At 45.4% G+C, this 20,534-nt stretch overlaps 1 protein-coding gene across 1 annotated transcript in view; it reads left to right on the forward strand.

The window, feature by feature from the left end:
- LOC138304267 (syntaxin-4-like) overlaps positions 1 to 20,534 on the forward strand; it is a 291,940-nt gene that overhangs the window by 87,225 nt on the left and 184,181 nt on the right. Inside the window, exon 3 of the mRNA XM_069244190.1 lies at positions 3,407 to 3,506. Within this exon, the coding sequence (XP_069100291.1) occupies positions 3,407 to 3,506 (100 nt within the window). The remainder of the gene's footprint in view (positions 1 to 3,406; positions 3,507 to 20,534) is intronic.

Genomic DNA, 20,534 nt, shown 5'->3' on the forward strand with positions numbered 1-20,534 from the left:
TTTCAATAGATTTTTTTTTTTTGACATCTGACCACAATAAGCCAGTGTCTTTGTTGAAGAGGCAAAGTGTTCAAAGGTTGTTTGCCCACCATGCACGTAACATACATTCACTGGTATGACCACTTACATTTAGCAGACTGCTATTTCAAATTGATCTTTGCCTAATTTTATCAGTACATGCAGCCTCTTTTTTTGTTCCTTAGTCAACCTTTAAAATCCTTGGGTCTATTTCAATATAAAATGTGCTTTTCATATATTTTTATTTTTAAAATCTTTTTCTTACCATTTTCGGCAGTGTTTTATTTTGAGATTAAAGTGTGATATTTTTTTTGTTTGTTTGTTTTTCCAGGTTGCAGTATGCTGTATTTATAATAACTTGCATGTAAACTGTGCAGGTGTCTCAAGAAAGGGTGGGCCTAAGTCTGTGCCCTGAGGTCGTGGGACGTTTAGGACACTTAGCTGGATCAGACTGATGCCACCAAAGGATCCTGGTTCTAGGAAGTAGCTTTGGGGCAAGATCCTGGTGCCACAGTGTGACTTAACTGCAGTCACCAGCTGTCCAGCTATCCATAAACACCTGGAGACCTAACTCCGAGTCTGATCTGCAAAATGTGTGTGTGTTCCGTGGCATAACTGAGTTAGCCATGCTGGATAGTGCAAGGCAGGGAAAGCAGCAGATGAAACCGACGTACGCTTCCCTGGTATGCTAAGTGTAACTTTGAAGTCTTCCCACTGCACATATCCTCAAGGCAACACTGACGGCCCCGGTAATGTGGGTGCAGTCGCAGAAAATCATTTTAGATGTGAAAAATGTTATCAGGTGTAATTTTTTGTAAGAATCCTCTTCCCTCCTCCGCAATATCCCCATTTTTGCCACTAGGACAAAAAACAAAGTATGAAAGTAGAAAAATGCTAAAACTGATTACACTATGGCAGATCAAAACTTCATGGCACCATTTCCTTGAGGCTTTCTTTATTTTATTCAATTTACTGTTTCAATTGAATCTTGCGGAACTGGTATCTGTATTGTGAATTACATCCTATGTCCTGGAATGTTCAGGACGAGGATGCTTTTTTGTGCCTTTGTCAAGTGCATCCTTCGAGGAGTTTGTACATCAAATTCCTTCAGGAACCGTTTTTTTTTTTGTTAACCTGAAAAAGTTGTAGAACCAGTGGTTCCCAACCTTTTGATTTCTGTGGACCCCCACTTTATCAGTCCTGGAACCCGGGGAACCCCCACTGAATCATTATTGGACTCGCCCCCACCCACTCCCCCACATTCCACAGTGATCATCACTGAAAGCTGGGGGCCACAGGTTGGGATCCATTGTTGTAGAAAATATACCTATTGACACATTAAATCGTTGGATCAGAAGTTAACCCGTAGATTTTTACAATTTTTCTTTGAGGCAAGGCATGTTCCACTCATAGTAAGAAAGCCACAAGATGGGATATTATGTAATTCTATGTAAGTTTTAGACTGCTGTTTCTCACATACCATCATTATGTAAACATGTATGATAAAAAAAAAAAAAACTAGTTGTTTCCCTATCCAAAGCATTAGGAAAACTGACTAGGGACAGACCATCAAAAAATTCAGAACTTGGACAAGTCACTTTCCTCACATGGTAACTTTTGAGATTCTTCTTCTTGTTATGGTAATTCTGGGTTTTCGGAGACGCAACTGCTTTGTCATTGTCCAGGGACTTACCGGTCAGTTTACGGTTGAGATGCGGACCAAGTCATCCATACATTTGCAGAGCTCAAAAAATCTACTCGGCCACTCGCTATGACTAGTTTTATTTTATGAGGTTGAGGTATTTTTGGATTCCACTCGACCCTTCTGGCGAGCGGACAAAGAGCAGGTGTTCACCTCAGTCAGAAACTGAATTAGCAATTAAGATGCCTTTAAATCTTATTCTTGTCACATTTGCTCTGTGTTCAGAGACAGAGGTCAAAAGATAGTTTGTCTTTTTGCAATGCAAATACTTTTCCTTGTGACTGCAGAGTTCAAGGATTTTGTAAGGTGAACTGTCGGATCTATGTGAAATGAAAGGCTTTTGGTATCCGGTTTTACCTAACACACAACATTTATATAACTAAGTCAACTTTACAAACATTTCCAAATATATTTCAGTAGCTGTGAAAGACATTTTTTTCTACTTTTGTGTGATGAAAAAAATATTTTAATAGAATGAAAAAAAAGTAAGAACACTTTACTTGGTGATGTGCAAATGATAAATGTTTTCTGAAACACAATTTTCTCGGATTATTGTTAATACACTATATAGTTACATCAGTAAAGCTGTAAGTCAGTGGGAAGGTTTTTGGACATTTCTTGGAATTTATTGTCTGTAAATGACAGTGTGCTACCACATCATACTTTAGTAACATATTTATTAAAAGTGAGTGTTTAAACATAAACTGAGAAACACTCATTGCCCTGATGGAAAAGCTATTAGTAAACTAAGAGGCAAGTCGTGCATGGATCATGTGTACCCTATATGTGGGCCAGATGTATTATACATGGAGCAAACATTAGTGTATTTAATCAAACAAAAGAGGATTTTTTTTTTTTACAGCAGAAATGCTCAACTCACTTATTTGAAGGTGTACTTGTATGTGAGAGTGAAGAAAAAGGTGACTATAAAATATGATATTTGCCTAGGATCACACAATTTGAGACCTGTTTCCGGGTCAATTACATTATAGTTAGGTTGAGTAGATTATTCAAGCTACTCGACCTGCTGGTCTAGTAACATTTTAATGATTTTTCCAGGCCTGCATTAAGGTTCGTCCCGAGACCTGTTTAGGCTACACTGCTCATGCACTATAACCACAGTTGAGTGTGTCTTGGCCAGCTAGCATGTCCAGCCTGTCCAGCCTGTTCCTTTCCTCTCATTTCAAATGTTCTCTAAAGTGTTTAAAATGTTGTTTTACTTTTTAAGAGAAGAAAGGTCTTGATTACCCTGCCATGTTCTCTCCAGTAGACTCTGCTTGTTGTAATCGATCATTTGGCTTAGCTAGCATCAATGCCGCCTATCTAGGATTTTAGAATAGAGGCAGAATGCAGTTTATAGGATGGAGCCAGAATGTGGGTAAGAGTCCTTGCACGCCGTGCATGCAAATTTGCTATTTTCCTGATATGAAAATCCAATACGAGTTACAATTTTTGTCAGGTCTCTGGCGTGAGTTGTCAATTTATGGTTGTTGACATCAACATCAGTGATGTATTTGATGTACAATAATCTTAAACTGTGATCGAGCCACTCAAGGTGCAGAGTAATTTTGATATTATTTGTCAGTGCTGAACATTTCAAGAAAACTAACTCCTCTAGTGCTGCTTAATTGTCCATTTTTTTGTTTCGCCTCCATGTGTTACTTCTGATACCTTTCTGCTTGCCAGGCCAAGGATGTCCGGCAGCGGCTGCAAAACCTCAACGAAAAAGTTCGAGAGCTGGAAGTCATGCAGAATACAATCCTTGGGACTCCACTGCCAGATGAGAGTATGTATCTGCCTTTCTTTAAAAACAAGGAACAAGTTGATTTTCATTGCCCTTGGCTGTATCTTGCTGAGCTAACACTACCATTTTTGTCACTTAAAGTGGCTGTTCACTGTAAATACAGTATTATTTGGACAGATGGTCCTATATATTCAGTAATCTATGAAATATTTGCAGGTAGATTACACTTTATATGCCACCTTTACACACACATTGCATTTTTTACATCACCTTCTATCCTGATGTCAAAGATCTTTTTAGAAGCACTTTTCTCATTTGACTTCATGCCTAACCTGCTTGACTGGGTTGTGAAGTACTCTGTACTGCTTATTTGGATCTAAGTTACCTTTTCAGTTGTGTATTATAGTTCTCTTTCAAAATTACTTTCCTTCTAGCAACTCATTTCACACAGTTAGTACACAATTTCAGCGGTGTTACTCATTGAATTGCTTTGTGTCCTGGTTTAGATTTCTTGTGTGGCAATTTTTTATGTATTTTGTTTCTTGTTAATGAGACACAACACTCCATTTGGGAGCGCCATCTCAGTGTTTTCTTGTTTCATGCTGCTATTTATAAACTACGTTGCCTGCATCTCCTTGCTGCCGCTGATTTGTTCTCCGTTTCATCTTGCTAACCCCTTGCAAATGTTTTACTTGTGGATTTGGGTATCATCTGTGGTTAATCATGTTTTGGAGGTGGGTGCTGACTCTGGTTTATTGTATGTACAACTGAATGCAAGATTCAGACCACTTATTCCACTGCCTGTAAATTATTTTCTGCTCCGCCTTGTATTTGTTTTATTTGTCTTCCCTGTCTTGCCTCTGAATTGCTTTAATCTTCTGGGTGACACAAATGAGTAGTTTTATAAGTCTTCTCGGTAACCTACATTGGGATACTACTGTAAAATGCTGCAGTATATGTGTGTTTTGTGTTTTTTTTTTTCTTTACATTTTGAACCTGGGTGTTCTGTGAATTGCTCTTCCTTATTCAGATGCCGTTGCTATGTTCGTTCCAGAGTACCACCTCTGGTCAAGTTGGTTCAGCATCTTGGTGCCTCTTATACACTTTACATTTACTTTTTTTTTTTTTGTTTTTTTTTTTTTTTACTCTGTAACTTATTTCGGCCTAAAGTGCCTATTTACCTTTAGTGACCACACACTGATTTGTTTCCTGTAACTGTGCTGGAAACATAATCACATTCCACTACCAATCATTTTATCTCTTCTTCTTTTTACACCCAACATATTGACCTCAGCTAGTATGATCTTCAGCTTGTCTACCTTTCCCATCTTCCTAATATTTTCTTCTATCAACATGTTTTTATCCTATTCTCCCCTATTGCCCCTTCTTCTCAGTTTTCACCACTCTTCTTTTTTTTTTTTTTTACTTTAAGCTCCTTTTGTTTCTCATTTCCCCCTCCACACCTCATCCTCACCCCAATATTCTTGCCTCACTCTCCTTTCTCTACCATTTATGCCAACTCTCTCTATCCACCTTCCACAAGTTCTTCAGTCCATTTCACCTTAATCTGGACCACCACCTCTAGTTTCTTCTCATCGTTTTAGAGTCCTGCTAAATCTTTCTACAGTTTTCCATCTTTCCCAGTCTATACCTGCTTGCTCTCATTCTAGCCCTCTCACATGGTTTCCCTCACACGCTCTCTCTGATGCTCAGACCCTCAAAGGTGTACATGTTTCTCTGTAGTAACCACCGCCATAACCCTTTTATTCTTTGAACCTTTACCTACCTCCACCAGTGCTTTTATCCTACCCTGCAAGAAGCTACGTTCCTCATCTCAACCTCGCTTCTCTAGACTTTTGCCACCCTAATGTAACATGCGTTGTCTACTTGATTTCACTGACTCTTGCCTACCTTGGATTTCTTGGTACACCATAAACTCTAACAGGGCAACTATAACTCAAAGCACTGCAGAGATACACAAGAGAGCTTTTAGTCCTGAATACTCAAATGTATATAGAGCGCCAGCTCTGAACCAACTGACAAGGATCTAAATCTTTCAGCTCTGTAGCGGATCAGCCAAGCAAAGCCAAGAGAAACTACTAAGCTGGCCAGCTCATTTAAGCTGCCTTCTTGTCCAAATAGCTCAGAAGAGTCAGCTTTTTGTGACCCTATCTAAATTTCAAAACTTGACACCCTACTTTAATGACACAATACTCTTAAAACGTTTATGATTCTCTAGTAAGGCACTTTCAGAAGAAAGCTGTAGACCTTGGGACCTATATCTAGAATCAGCAGCTTACCCCCGTGTTTCATCAGCTGGTCTTCATTTCTTCTCTTAGCTGTCTTCCATGTTCATGAAGTTTTCCATCTAAAGTGCAAAATACCTTTTGGCAGGTATCAGCAATATTCATAACTACCTTGCTTCTGGCTATGTACTATAAACCCGGTCGGCCTGAACCCCACTCCCCATCAGCTGTCACAACATTAAGCATTTTGATCACAGTACCACCAAACCATCTTAGGCTAAGCATAGTGTAGGAAGTTGGCTCTGTATGTACTATTTCAAAGTGAGAAATAGCATGCACAGAGTCCAAGGGTTCCCCTTAGAGGTAAGATAGTGGCAAAAAGATTTCTAATGCTCTATTTTGTGGTAGTGTGGTCGAGCAGTAGGCTTATCCGAGGGTAGTGTTAAGCATTTGTTGTACACACACAGGCAATAAATGAGGAACACACACTCAAAGACTTACTCCAGGCCAATAGGTTTTTGTATAGAAAACTATCTTTTCTTAGTTTATTTTAAGAACCACAGGTTCAAGATTTACAAGTAATACATCAAATGAAAGGTATTTCACTTCGGAACTTTAGGAACTTTGAATTAGCAAAATAGCATATACAGTTTTCACACAAATGACAGATAGCTATTTTAAAACTAGACAGTGCAATTTTCAACAGTTCCTGGTGGAGGTAAGTGATTGTTAGTTTTGCAGGTAAGTAAACCACCTACGGGGTTCAAAGTTGGGTCCAAGGTAGCCCACCCTTGGGGGTTCAGGGCAACCCCAAAGTTATCACACCAGCAGCTCGGGTCCGGTCAGGTGCAGAGGTCAAAGTGGTGCCCAAAACGCATAGGCTTCAATGGAGAAGGGGGTGCCCCGGTTCCATCTGTCAGCAGGTAAGTACCCGCGTCTTCGGAGGGCAGACCAGGGGGGTTTTGTAGGGCACCGGGGGGGGGGGGGGGACAGAAGTCCACTCAGAAAGTACACCCTCAGCGGCACGGGGCGGCCAGGTGCAGTGTGCAAACAGGCGTCGGGTTCGCAATAGGTTTCAATGGGAGACCAAGGGGTCTCTTCAGCGATGCAGGCAAGGGGGGGGGCTCCTCGGAGTAGCCACCACCTGGGCAAGGGAGAGGGCCACCTGGGGGTCGCTCCTGCACTGGAGGTCGGATCCTTCAGGTCCTGGGGGCTGCGGGTGCATTGTCTTTACCAGGCGTCGGGTCTTTGAAGCAGGCAGACGCGGTCAGGGGGAGCCTCGGGATTCCCTCTGCAGGCGTCGCTGTGGGGGGTCAGGGGGGTAAATTCTGGCTACTCACGTTCTTGTAGTCGCCGGGGAGTCCTCCCTGTGGTGTTTGTTCTCCACAAGGCGAGCCGGGGGCATCTGGTGCAGAGTGCAAAGTCTCACGCTTACGGCGGGAAACGTGTGTTGTTTCAAAGTTGCTTCTTTGTTGCAAAGTTGCAGTCTTTGTGGAACAGAGCCGCTGTCCTCGGGAGTTCTTGGTCCTTCTAGATGCAGGGTAGTCCTCTGAGGCTTCAGAGGTCGCTGGACCCTGTGGAACGCGTCGCTGGAGCTGTGTCTTTAGAAGTGGGGAGACAGGCCGGTAGAGCTGGGGCAAAGCAGTTGGTGTCTCCGTCTTCTCTGCAGGGTTTCAGCTCAGCAGTCCTTCTTCTTCTTAGGTTGCAGGAATCTATCTTGCTGTGTTCTGGGAGCCCCTAAATACTCGATTTAGGGGTGTGTTTAGGTCTGGGAGGTTAGTAGCCAATGGCTACTAGCCCTGAGGGTGGCTACACCCTCTTTGTGCCTCCTCCCTGAGGGGAGGGGGGCACATCCCTAATCCTATTATTTCTAAAAGTCAGAGTCACCTCAGCTCAGGACACCTTAGGAGCTGTCCTGACTGGCCAGTGACGACTCCTTGTTTTTCTCATTATCTCCTCCCGCCTTGCCGCCAAAAGTGGGGCTGTGCCCAGAGGGGGCATGCAACTCCACTAGCTGGAGTGCCCTGAGGTGCTGTAACAAAGGGGGTGAGCCTTTGAGGCTCACCACCAGGTGTTACAGTTCTTGCAGGGGGAGGTGAGAAGCACCTCCACCCAGTACAGGCTTTGTTACTAGCCACAGAGTGACAAAGGCACTCTTCCCATGTGGCCAGCAACATGTCTGGTGTGTGGCAGGCTGCTAAAACTAGTCAGCCCTCACTGGTAGTTGGTTAAGGTTTCAGGGGGTACCTCTAAGGTGCCCCCTGGGGTGTATGTTACAATAAAATGTACACTGGCATCAGTGTGCATTTATTGTGCTGAGAAGTTTGATACCAAACTTCACAGTTTTCAGTGTAGCCATTATGGTGCTGTGGAGTTTGTGCATGACAAACTCCCAGACCATATACTCTTATGGCTACCCTGCATTTACAATGTCTAAGGTTTTGCTTAGACACTGTAGGGGCATAGTGCTCATGCACGTATGCCCTCACCTATGGTATAGTGCTCCCTGCCTTAGGGCTGTAAGGCCTGCTAGAGGGGTGACTTATCTATACCTGTAGGCAGTGTGAGGTTGGCATGGCACCTTGAGCGGAGTGCCATGTCAACTTAGTCATTTTCTCCCCACCAGCACACACAAGCTGGCAAGCAGTGTGTCTGTGCTGAGTGAGGTGTCCCCAGGGTGGCATAAGACATGCTGCAGCCCTTAGAGACCTTCCCTGGCATCAGGGCCCTTAGTACCAGGGGTACCAGTTACAAGGGACTTACCTGGATGCCATGGTGTGCCAGTTGTGGAAACAAAAGTACAAGTTAGGGAAAGAACACTGGTGCTGGGGCCTGATTAGCAGGCCTCAGCACACTTTCAAATCATAACTTGGCATCAGCAAAGGCAAAATGTCAGGGGGTAACCATGGCAAGGAGGCATTTCCTTACACATAGTTATAAAAATCACCCAACGATGAACACTGGTACACTATTGGAGGCACCCTGAACTGTGGTACATAGGGTCGGATCCATTACACTTATCTTCAGTTACCTTTGAATGTTGGGCCTGTTATTCTTTGGCAAAACTGCGAATCTCTGGAACCTTCTTCACACTTGTTAGTACTGTTCTCTATTGCTTTGATAGAGCATCGCAAAATAAATAATGATCGCACCCATCACGGTTATCGTAGCTGGAGCATTTGGGCTTGCAACAGATTGGAGAACCCAACTCCATAATTTTTCAAACTTTCCTTGATGTAGAAATTTGCTCTAAAGGCCCTCTATCTGGGAGTGCTTTCAGTAGTGCTTCGACTCTGGTACATTTCATTGAGTAATCCCTCTCACCTCTTAATGTAGCTGTTGCATTTCACTCACAGGGATAGTATTGGAATAGATGCCAGAGAGACACTTCAGACATGTGCTTATTGCCCATCTTAGCTTTCTCGCATTCAAGCACCACTATCTTCCACCTAACCTACTTTAATTTGATTATAACAACTGCTTCTTTCTTAGGTGCTTCTCAACACTTCTTCCTCATTGGCTTACTCACCATATGCGCAGTTGATGCCACTGCAACATAGAAGCACCTAAACATTTCTCACACACACCAACCTGCTGACTGAACGTGGCACCAGTTATGATTCATTCCCTCCCATGCAAGCTCTTCCCACCATGCTCTTTCCAGAGAGGGCAATATTGCTACAATGCCACTGTAGCAGCTACAGTGTGCTATAAATGTAATGTATTTGACTTCAGAACTTAACTACTTAAAATAAATAGTTGTTTTTATTGTTCCATAAATTAATACAGTTGCTGTTTGTGCATATTTTCATAATTCGTCCACCTTTAATTTGCAGTTCGAATTAAACCTTGTTAATTCCTTTAACTACAAACAAAACCATCTAACTAGTCCCCCTTTTAGATCTAGCTACAGCAGCTTTAGGGTTTTGCCAGAATTTGTGGCATCAATACAAAAAGTTTTAAAAAGATGAGCTGTAGATCAGCCCTTTTAGTCTTTTGTTGCTTGGAGTGATTTATTGCTTGATAAAAATGACACCCCCACTGTATTGGAGGATTTCCTTTTTACTGTCATGTTATATTTTTGCAATAGTAGGTGTATGAATGCACAGTGGACAAATTAGAAAAAAAGACAAGAAAGCTCCTCCATTGTAAAATCTCAGCCATGCTTCAAGACACTAGCCTCTGGACAGTCTTGTGGAGATGAACTGGTGCAGTGCAGCTGGCTATGTCACTGTAGTCAGACTATATCTGCTCACTGATTTAATTTAGCATATTTTGGATGGCTTGCATTAATATGTTTGTTGTTATTGCCTGCTCCCCTTTCCTTATCCCATCATTATTTCCACTACTTCATTTTCACGTTGATGACTGCCTTGCGTGTGATGGGAAATCCTTTACCCTAGCAAAATTATAATCAATCCTACAGCCTTTGCAGGATGAACGTGAATTCAGTCCCACAAGCAGTTATTTAGTTGTGTTTTGCAGCATTCTACCTTTGCAAATGCATGGGTATGTTACAGCAGGCTTCTAGGTGGTGTTCTGGCAGACCATAATTTAGACTTTTAAGGCTGCGGCACAGTATGGCTATCCCAGATGGAATTTGCAGCCTACAATCATTGCTGCATTGTACTGGTGTTAGTACCAAAGGTTTGTTACTAGTTGTCTTATAATAACTCCTGTCTGGGGATAAAGACAAAAGGATTATACCAAACGGACAAAAGGATGATACCAAACAAGTCAGTATTGAAAGTTCTAATACATTTAATTCTAGCATAATCTCAAGTAACATCACACACATAGATCAAATAAAGATTACTGTGTAAAAACAAATAAGTAAATCAGAAATGAGTTGAAATATCAGTAGTACTAGTTAGTGTTCAGACTGTGTTTGTGCGACTGACAAGATCCAGCACACATTCCCAGTCCCCTACAGTCTGTCAACAGACTACAGTTTTACCCAAAGTCTGGATAGAATGCTCGAAGAACTATTACTCTGCTGTTAAGGATCATATTTTGCCCCCAACAACTTTCACCCACCTCTTTGGCATTCCCCACAATAGTTACACTACTCCTGCTTTAATTTCCACCACAATCAGCAGTAAGCTGGACAAGTCTTAAGCCTAACAAAAGCTTAATCAGTTGCATAATATTCACCTGATGAACAAGGTTGAACTCCCACAAACTGTTAGTACATGATGTTTTACAAGCTCCATGGATAAGTAAGAAAGAAGGGTGCTACAAGACTAGGTGGCATTCTGTAGTATTGCTGGATTTCAAAGATGAAGTACTGCAGTCCCTTGCACAGTGGAACCCTGGCTTGCAAATTTTCAGAGCTGCAGCAGCACATACCTTTACCTACACTTATTGCGGTATTCTAATGATGGTAGAAAAGGAAGGCTTTTACCAGTAGGTGTCCACATAACACTCTTCTGCAGCTGATCTAATCCAGTATTCATGCCCAAATCTGCAGTTCTGCATATGCTAGCCAGTTTTTTTTTGTTTGTACTGTGTTGGATCCAGATTGGATGCTGTGCTCCCACTTTAGTGAAGCTGTTGCTCTGTTGAGGGGATCTGATAGAAACATCAAGTTGCATATGACTTACCTTAGAATTTCCCCAGGCGTCAGTCTAGATCTGGAAATTTTTCTCACCGTTGCGCACTGTAAGGTCGCGTTGATCGACTTTGTGTCCGTCGTCTGTGTTGTCTTACATTGTGGTCCCTATATAGGCACCACCTAAGTGTGCTGATGTCAGTTCTTTTTTTTTTCTGTGCCAGCCAGAGCTGATCCGGAGAAAGAGCTACCTCTCGGTCACTTTTTCACTGGTTCTTTTATTTTTTGATTTTCTTTTATTTTTTTTAACTTTTGTCAAAGCTTTATTGAGTATTGTACTCCTGGTGCATCGAGGGATGTCTTTGCGGAAGACCGGGTTCTTGCCCTGCGGATCCAAAATCCGAAGTCGTGCTCCGAGTGCCAGGTCATGAATCCGAAGGCTTTGAGGAAGCAGTCCCTAAAGCTGATGGCGGCCTGGCGCTCGGCCCCATACAAGTTCTGATCTCGGTCGAGAGGAAGGTATCTGGATCGGTGGTGGAGCCCCCCATCGTCTTCGTCCCACTCCAAATCCTCGGGATGTTTAGGTAAGTTGAGACATAAGAAGAAGTTGGAGAAGGCGACATGTTCTTCGGCTTCACCTTGTCCGTTGGCAGACAAGATGCGGGAGCATCATTGCATGAGGCCTCCACCTGCGGTGCCTGTGTCTGAGCCGACTTCACGCTTCCCTGAGTTTCCGGGAGCTGGAGCGACCCCTGCTCAGCTTAAAGAGGTTTGAGACCATGTGCCTCATTTTTGGGCAGTCTGACTCTGCTGGCACGCCTTCGGGCCCTGCTGAGTCGTAAGGGGCCAAATCGTGTTCCGCACTGGCGACTTCAGCCTCTGCTCCAAGGGGCACCCATGGATCAATTCTTGGATCCAAATTAGCGCTGGTCGAAACACTTCCATCTTCCCTGGCGCCGGTTCAGATGTGGACGCTCCCGACGCTGCCCATGCCCCCAGTTAGACACTGAGCCGGATGGGCATCGTACGATGCCAACTCTGGCGCCAGCAGGGACCTTGCCCCCTATGTTGGGTCATGAGCCTTACTGCTATAGGCTATGTTGCTGTGAACAAGGGGAGGTGTCGTAGGACCCTTTAGAATACCAGCTCCAACGCCCCATGGACTGGCAAATGGACCTGGGAACAGCCGGTGGACTGGATACTTCCCCCAGATACTGGTATACGCTCCCCCCCTTCTGTGGCTACAGAGGAGGGCGCTTCGTACTCACTGGTGGCGCAAAGAGCAGCTGATGTCCTGGATCTTCAGCTGCCTTCGGTGGCAGTCAGGACTAACCTCCTGATAGAGGTGCTTCAACTGGGGCTTCATCCTCTGAATCCCTGCTCCCTTTTATTAAAGCTCTTACGGATGTCCTTCTGGGTACTCGGTGCCTAACCCAGCACAGGGGCGCCTGTGAACAGGACTGTTGCCCGCCGCCATCAACCTTCATCGGGTGACCCAGGTCTCCTGACTCAACACCCCACCACTGAGAGCTTGGTTATCCAAGCCTTCACTTCCCAAGGTGCATTCTCTTCTGCACTCCTGGATAGAGAATCCAGGAGGCTAGACACACTTGGGGCAGAAGATTTTTTTTCTTCCGCCAGCCTGGCATTATGATCTGTGAAGACCGCAGGCCTTTTGGTCCATTATTCTCACGCACTGTGGGATACAGTTGCGCAGGTGCTGCCACAGATCCCAAAGGAGGCCCGGGCTGTACTTTCCCAAGCAATTGCTAGTGGGAGAGACGCAGCAAAGTGCACAATTCGATGTGTACTGGACACGACCAACTCACTGGACTGAGCGGTTACTTCAACAGTGGCCTTGAGGCGCCACACCTGGTTGAGGATGTCTGGCTTTTTAGGGCATGTCCAAGCTAATCTTATGGACATGCCCTTTGATGGCACCTGTCTTCGGAAAGAAAGCAGACTCTCTGCTTGCGCACTTCAAGGATTATCATGCTGCAGCCAGGTATATGGACCTATTGGTGGCCCCTCGTCCCCCGTCAGTCTCCATTTTGCACCTTTTATGGCTACAGAAGGGGCGCCCAGCCACATCCATTCTCTTCCAGCTACCATGCTGCGCTTGCTGCCCAGGCCCTGCGTGCCGGGAACGTGGACCCACTGTCCTGGTGGATCAGGAAACAAGTGGTCTGGACAGTCTGCCCCCTCAACAAGAGCCTCCGAAGTCTGATTCCCCACCAGGGGCCAGTCAGAGGCAGGATCTGCTCCAATAGCAGTCCATCAAGTCAGGTGGGTTTGGCAGATAGTCCAAAAGGACTACTCCCTCCCCTTTGAGATTATCCCGCAATCCATGCCACCATCATATTATCGGATGACGGAGGGTCACTTGGCACTGGTTATGTCTCTTTGCCAAGGGAGCCATGGAGAGGGTCCCTGTGCCATAAGTAGGTTGTGATTGTTATTCCCTCTACTTTCTGATGCCCAGAAAGGACAAGGTCCCTTGTCGTATCCTAGACCTTTTGTCCCTCAATCTCTTTCTCAAGGAGAAGTTAAAAATGCTCACTCTGGCTCAGGTTCTATCTGCCCTGGAACCAGGAGAATGGATGGTAGCGTTGGACTTGCAGGACGCACATATCCATATACCCGTCCTGCCTGCCCAGAGACATTACTTGCGGTTCACAGTAGGCCACAAGCACTTTAAGTTAACCGTGCTTCCTTTTGACCTTATCAGCGCCCCTTGGGCATTCACCAAGGTGATAGCTGTAGTTGCAGCTCATCTCTGCTGATCAGGGGTTTGTTTTCCACCCTATCAGACTACGGTGGACCTCCTGCATTCGCTGGGATTTACCACAAATGTGCCAAAGTCACACCTGACTTCCTCTCAGATGCTCCCTTTTATCGCAAGTGTTCTAGACGCAGTGCAGTTTCGGGCTTACCCTCCCGAGCAGCGAGTCCAGAATATTTAGGCTATGACACCGATGTATCAGCCTCTATCCTGGATTTGGGTGAGAATGACTCTGAGGCTGCTGGGCCTCATGGCCTCTTGCATTCCTGTTGGTGACACATGCCAGATGGCTCATGCGGGCTCTGCAGTGGGACCTGAAGTTCCAGTGGGCTCAGCATCAAGGGAATTTCTTGGACATGGTCCAGATCTCGGAGCGAACTGAGTGAGATCTGCAGTGGGGGCTAACGAACCGCCATTGGGCTAGAAGCAGATCCCTCTACCTAGTCCAACCAGATATGACAGTAGGGACAGATGTGTCACTCTTGGGATGGAGCGGCCAGCTGGGAGAGGCGGAGATCAAAGGCGGAGTCCAGACTCCACATTAACCTTTTGGAGCTCCGGATGATAAGATTCGCATTGAAAGCATGTCTTCCCTCTCTCAAAGGGAAGGTATTGCAGGTGTTTTCGAACAACACTGCCGCCATGTGGTACTGCAACAAGCAGAGCGAAGTGGGGTCTTGGACCCTGTGTCAAGAGGAACATCAGGGCATTTTCCTGATGGTTCAATGTCTGGTGGGCTCTCTGAACGTCAGAGCGGACAAACTCAGCCAACAATCCTTAGTCGATCATGAATGGCGTCTCCATCCAGAGGTGGCGCAAGTTCTCTTTCAACAGTGGGGGGAAAACCTTGGTTACATCTGTTCACCACCACAGAGAAAGCTCAGTGTCAACAGTATTGCGCTTTGGAGTTTCCAAGGCAGCACTCGCTCGGCAATGCATTTTGTCTAGAGAGGAACTCAGGCCTCCTGTATGCCTCTCTGCCCATACCACTTCTGTCTAGAGCTCTCAGGAAGATCAGCAACTACAGGGCCCAAGTAATCCTTGTGGCTCAGGACTGGGTATGAAGAGTCTGGTATCCCGAGCTATTGAGCATGGCGATCGATCCCTGATCAGACTGCCCCTGAGGGAGGATCTTCTGTGACAGCACAGAGTAGAGTTCTCCACCCGAACCTGTCCAGTCTCTGCCTTCTTACCTGAAGATTGAGCGTCAGCAGTTGACAGCTTTTGGCCTGCCTCCCAAAGTCTGTAACATCTTGGCAGCCAGGCATTCCGCCACCAAATCGATGTACTCCTGTCATTGAAAGAAATTTGTGGCATGGTGCACAGACAAATGTGAACCTCTCTCTGCCCTTCTCTCTGAGGTCCTGTTGTTTATTCTTTCTATGGCCCAGCAGGGCTCTGCTGTGGGCATTTTAAAAGGTTATTTATCTGCTTTCTCTGAATTTTTGAGATTGTCTGATCAACCTTCTTTGTTTAAGTCTCCTATTGTTAATAGGTTCCGTAAGGGTCTTAGTCATATGTTTCCTTCATCCCCATTCATTATGCCCCAATGGGATTTCAATTTGGTTCTGACATTCCTAATATGCACTCCTTTTGAGCATCTTCACAATTGTCCTCTCAGGCTTCTAACATTAAAAACAGCCTCCCATTACATCTGTTGGCAGGGTGAGTGAGCTGTAGGCATTGTCATCTGATCCCCACTACATTTCCATTTATCCTGATAGTGTGGTGCTTCACACTAAACCTCCTTTTTGCCAAAGTGGTTGCGCTGTTTCATGCAAGCCAATGCATCACCTTGTCTACTCTTTACGCAGTCCTCATCATTCTAAGAAAGAGGAGAAACTCCCACTGCTTGGATGCAAAACGAGCGTTGGGAGTTCTACCTTGATTGTACAAAAGTGTTCCGGATAGATGGTCAACTCTTTGTTGATTATGTGGGTGCGAAAAAAGGTCGGGCAGTGAAGCAGTAGGAAACATTTCCTGATGGGTTGTACTCTGCATTTAAAATGTGCTACGCACTGGCTAAGAAGCAACTACCTGATGGTTTGCGTGCTCATTGTACAGAACTAAAGCTGCAACTACTGCGTAACGATGCAGAGTTCCAGTCATTGACATCTGTCAGGCGGAAACGTGGGTATCCCTGCACATGTTTACCAAACACTACTACCTGGACAGTAAGGTGCTTAGGGAAGGGCACTTTGCCCATTTGGTCCTGCAGGACGTTCTAGGATAGGCCCAGTAGATGACTAGCCTGGCTATTAAAAAGACATTAGCAGAGCAATTGTGTGGGGGTCGTGGGAACTTTGGGATGGGAAGACCAGTGCAGCTTTATCCCTAGACACAGCATAACTGTGAACCTACATAGATATGCCAATTTGTTACTTTCGGTGGACAATAGTCTGGGGGACTTGGACTTAATGTCTGTTGACGTTGCTCAAGCGTTTGATACGTGCAGGTTAGTACACAAGCTGGGATTTAGATCGGGCATCTGTGGGTGAAATTATTGTACAGAGTGACCAGGGCCAGAGTTTGTATTGTGGGTTGGTGCTGGTGTAGTGGGCAGTGGAGAGGGGGTACTTTGCAGGGTTGTCCTCTTTCCCAGTTTGCAATGACTATGGAGCTGCTGGCGGCAACGGCCTGGAGGGATATGAGGGCCCGGGGCGCGCAGGTTGTAGATACTATGCATTTAGCATTATATGCTGACGAAGCTTTCTTTTATTTGAGGAGGCCCAGGGAGCCAGTGCCATTACTGTTGGACAGACTGGAAGAACTTGAGGTGGTGGTAGGATTAAAGATGAACAGATGCAAGACACTGCAGTTTCCAATAGGGGCACTAATTACAGTGCCTGAGTTTGAGTTGTCTCAACTGGAGCTTGGCTGGGAGACTGAGACTTTTAGATTTCTGGAGATGATGGTGGCACGAGTGGCGGAAGGTCACTATCGACATAATTGTGAAGGATGTTGGAGGGGCTGAAGAAGTCAGTCATATTTTGTAATACACTGCAGCTTTCAGTGGTGGGTGGGATAGCAGTTGCAAAAACGGTTTTCCTGCCAAGATGTCTGTATATTGTGCACATTTCATTGCACACAATACCAGGCAGCATGTTCGAAACACTAGATAGTATGTTGGTCTCCCTAGTCTGGGCGGGGAAGAGGCATAGAGTAGCCCTGACAACATTCAAGCTCGATCTCGAGGAAGGGGGCATGGGTTTACCCGACCTTGAGCTAAATTATTAATGCGGCATTGTTACAATATGTGGCACGCAAGCTCACAATGGAGGGTAACTGGGAACAGATGCTTTTGAGAGGCACTTGTGGGACTATACCCTTTGTGGAATTTTCGATGAGAGGGGCCAGTAAACTGGCTCACTTCCCCTACCTGGCACGGCAGATGGGGGACGTATGGAAAGGGTAATCACTAGGCTTCTTAGAAGTCTGCCGTTTGCCAGAGAGCTGTGCAACTGATTGCTAGTGTCGTTCAAGCGTATCAGCGAGACAAAGTTGCTGGCACATTAGGGAGCAGGGGTTACGAGACGCTGGGAGATCCATACCCAGATCATTGGTTTCGAATGTTTGATAGTGTGTGCACATACTTCTATGTGGGTCCTGCTCAATTTCTGCAATACGCCAAGATCGCTGGTAGGACACGAGAGATCAGAACATGGTTTCCTGTGGCTCCTTTGGGGTTGGACACGTTCAGCTGCTGCTAGCACTGGACGATACAGCGCTCAGTGTTTTTGTTCTATGAGACGCTTAAGAGGGATCAGATGGAGCAGAACATACCTGCTAAGAGCCCCTGGCTTTAGGACTTAGAAGGGGATTTGACTGACTTGGAATGGAAGAAGGCCTGTGCACTGACTCGACAAGTGTCCTGTAATGCTATGTTCAAGTTGATACATTTCAATTTTTTGGTCCATACCGACGTGACACTGATTAAACTGAGCAAAATGTATGTGGACAGGATGCCAGCCGATTTGCAGTGCTTAACAGAAGGGGCATGCTTTTTGCATGTGACCTGGTTGTGTCAGACGGTGCATTTGTATTGGAAGGCAGTGAGAACGAGTGTGGAGAGAGTAGCTGGTGTTATGATCGAGGAGACACCCAAGGGATGCCTTCATAGTATTGTAGAGAAGCCACAAAAAGAGGCGATGTGGTTAAAGTTTCACCGATTAGCATTGGTAATAGACAAAAGATGAGTGGCAATAGGGTGGCATAGCCAAAGGGTTCTGTTGGTGGCCGTATAGCACAGGGATACTATTGAATGAGCCCTGATTGAGAAAAGACACATCCGAATGTCCAAGATGGATGACAAGGAGGGGGAGGATTTGGATGTATGGCCGGTGTTGCTAGAGACCTTTCAGGGGATGGGGGAGGCAGCAGGGGTGTCCGAGACCGAGGCACAGTCTGGGGAAGGGAATGTGCCTGACATAAGTACAATGAGGAGGGACACTTAGGGGGAAGAGGAAGGGCCGAGTGCCGAGGATTGAACAGGAGTGCACGTGGGGGATGGATGAATGGATATATGTGTGTGTGTGTGTGTGTGTGTGTGTGTGTGTGTGTGTGTGTGTGTGTGTGTGTGTGTGTGTGCAGTCTGGTGACATATGATACACTTTTCAGCATTTGTGCTTTGATTTGGGAGAGTGGGAGGGCCCTACCTGTGACATTGTTATTGGAAATGATCATTTGTATCCTGCATAACCTGCAGTCAATATTTCTGCTGCCCAGTTGTACACCAGTGAAAATAATAAAAATATCTTTAAAAAATATGATGGTATTAACTCTCAAAAAGTAATTGTGTGGAGTGACCGGCCATTTTGTAGTGTCTAAGTGAAGGTCCTGTTGAGTTTGTTCATGACAGCATTTATGATTCTTGCCTTTAATTGAAAGAGTTGCACTCTGTGGATCCTGTCTAACTCCATTCTGCCTGAATCATTCAGTCCTAGTAACTTTTGGATCATGTGTTGAACGTATCCCTCCTGTTTGCTCCCCTCCAGTCTCCTGAGGGCCCATCGAAATCGAAAATTGGCTTGTTGGGAAACTGTTCTCAAGCTTCTTATGGAGGAGGATGCTCTTGGTTCATGAAGCTAATAATAGGGGACACCTACAATTGGAAAACACCTGTCTTCCAAATCTTGGATTTCTTTGTTGACATCTTTTAAGTTTTTACTCTTATCTGCCCTCACAGATTGAAAGTACTCTGTATGACATCCAACGACGCCCAACTCATCCTCTTACTCACCGACAACCCCTCCACCACCAGAACCAACTTCCACAGATGCATTACAAGCAATTCTGACTGGATGAAGAACTGCCTGCAGTTGAACACAGACAAGACAGAAATACTTATCTTTGGCAACATAAGCAACACATGGAATGACTCCTGGTGGCCATCAGACCTAGGACCCGCACACATTCTCTCCAACCACGCCAAAAAACATAGAATCATCATCATTGACAAGAATCTCAGCATGAAATCACAGATCAACGCCGTCTCCTCCGCCTGCCTCCATACTTTATGCATGTTTCATAACTTATTCAAGTGGCTACCCCTTCACACGAGATGCATTGTGACAAAGGCCTTTATCACCAGCCGACTGGACTATGGCAATGCCCTTTACCTACGAATCACCGCACACCTCCTACAGAGGCTTCAGACCATACAGAACGCTGCAGCCAGACTCATCCGCGGCCGTCCCCGACAAACCCACATCACACGTCAACTCCACTGGCATCCTGTACAGGACAGATAACAATTCAAGCTGCTGACCCACGCACAAAAGGCTCTACACAACCAAGGGCCTGTGCACATTAACCACCGCCTGAACTTCCACCAACCATTGAGAAGACTGGGGTCTGCCTCACTTTCACATTCCCATACTTCCCGCATCTACCAAAGCAGAAGTGGAGGACGCTCTTTCTGTCACAGTTCAGCGAAAACCTGGAACCGCCTTCCCACACACCTCCGGACCATCACCTAATTTCTGTAATTCCAAATGGCCATAAAGACCTGGCTGTTCAAATAAGCCTCCAGGACCTACAAGCACCTGGATACCCCATTGGGTGATTAGTTGTGCTTTATATTTCCTGATTGATTGATTGATGTAAGATGGCTAAAAGCTGATACATGAATATTTTTTTACAACCAAGGAATCATCTCATCTATGAGGTCATTGACAGGGGAATCTTTGCCACTGAGCATGGTTTTGACAGTCAGTGACCTAGTAAACACAAGCCTGATTGTCTGTTTTTCCACTTGTGAATTGTTATGGTCTGCCCCCATTTTATCACCAGCACCTGGATTCTGGCTGTTTCTGCCTTCCCTTGGAGACAAGACTCTTCTACCCAGCCACTTAGGTGAAATGACCAAAGTTAGTGGTTTCTTCCCCCAACCTTGTCCCCGGATTCTGGGGTTCTCTGCTCCATGATCTTAATGATTTCCTGAAAATGGGGTGGGATGCCAAGTATTAGTGGGAAAGATGGACAGTGCCTTC

Source organism: Pleurodeles waltl, chromosome 7 (assembly GCF_031143425.1).
Source record: "Pleurodeles waltl isolate 20211129_DDA chromosome 7, aPleWal1.hap1.20221129, whole genome shotgun sequence".
Lineage (NCBI taxonomy): Eukaryota > Metazoa > Chordata > Amphibia > Caudata > Salamandridae > Pleurodeles > Pleurodeles waltl.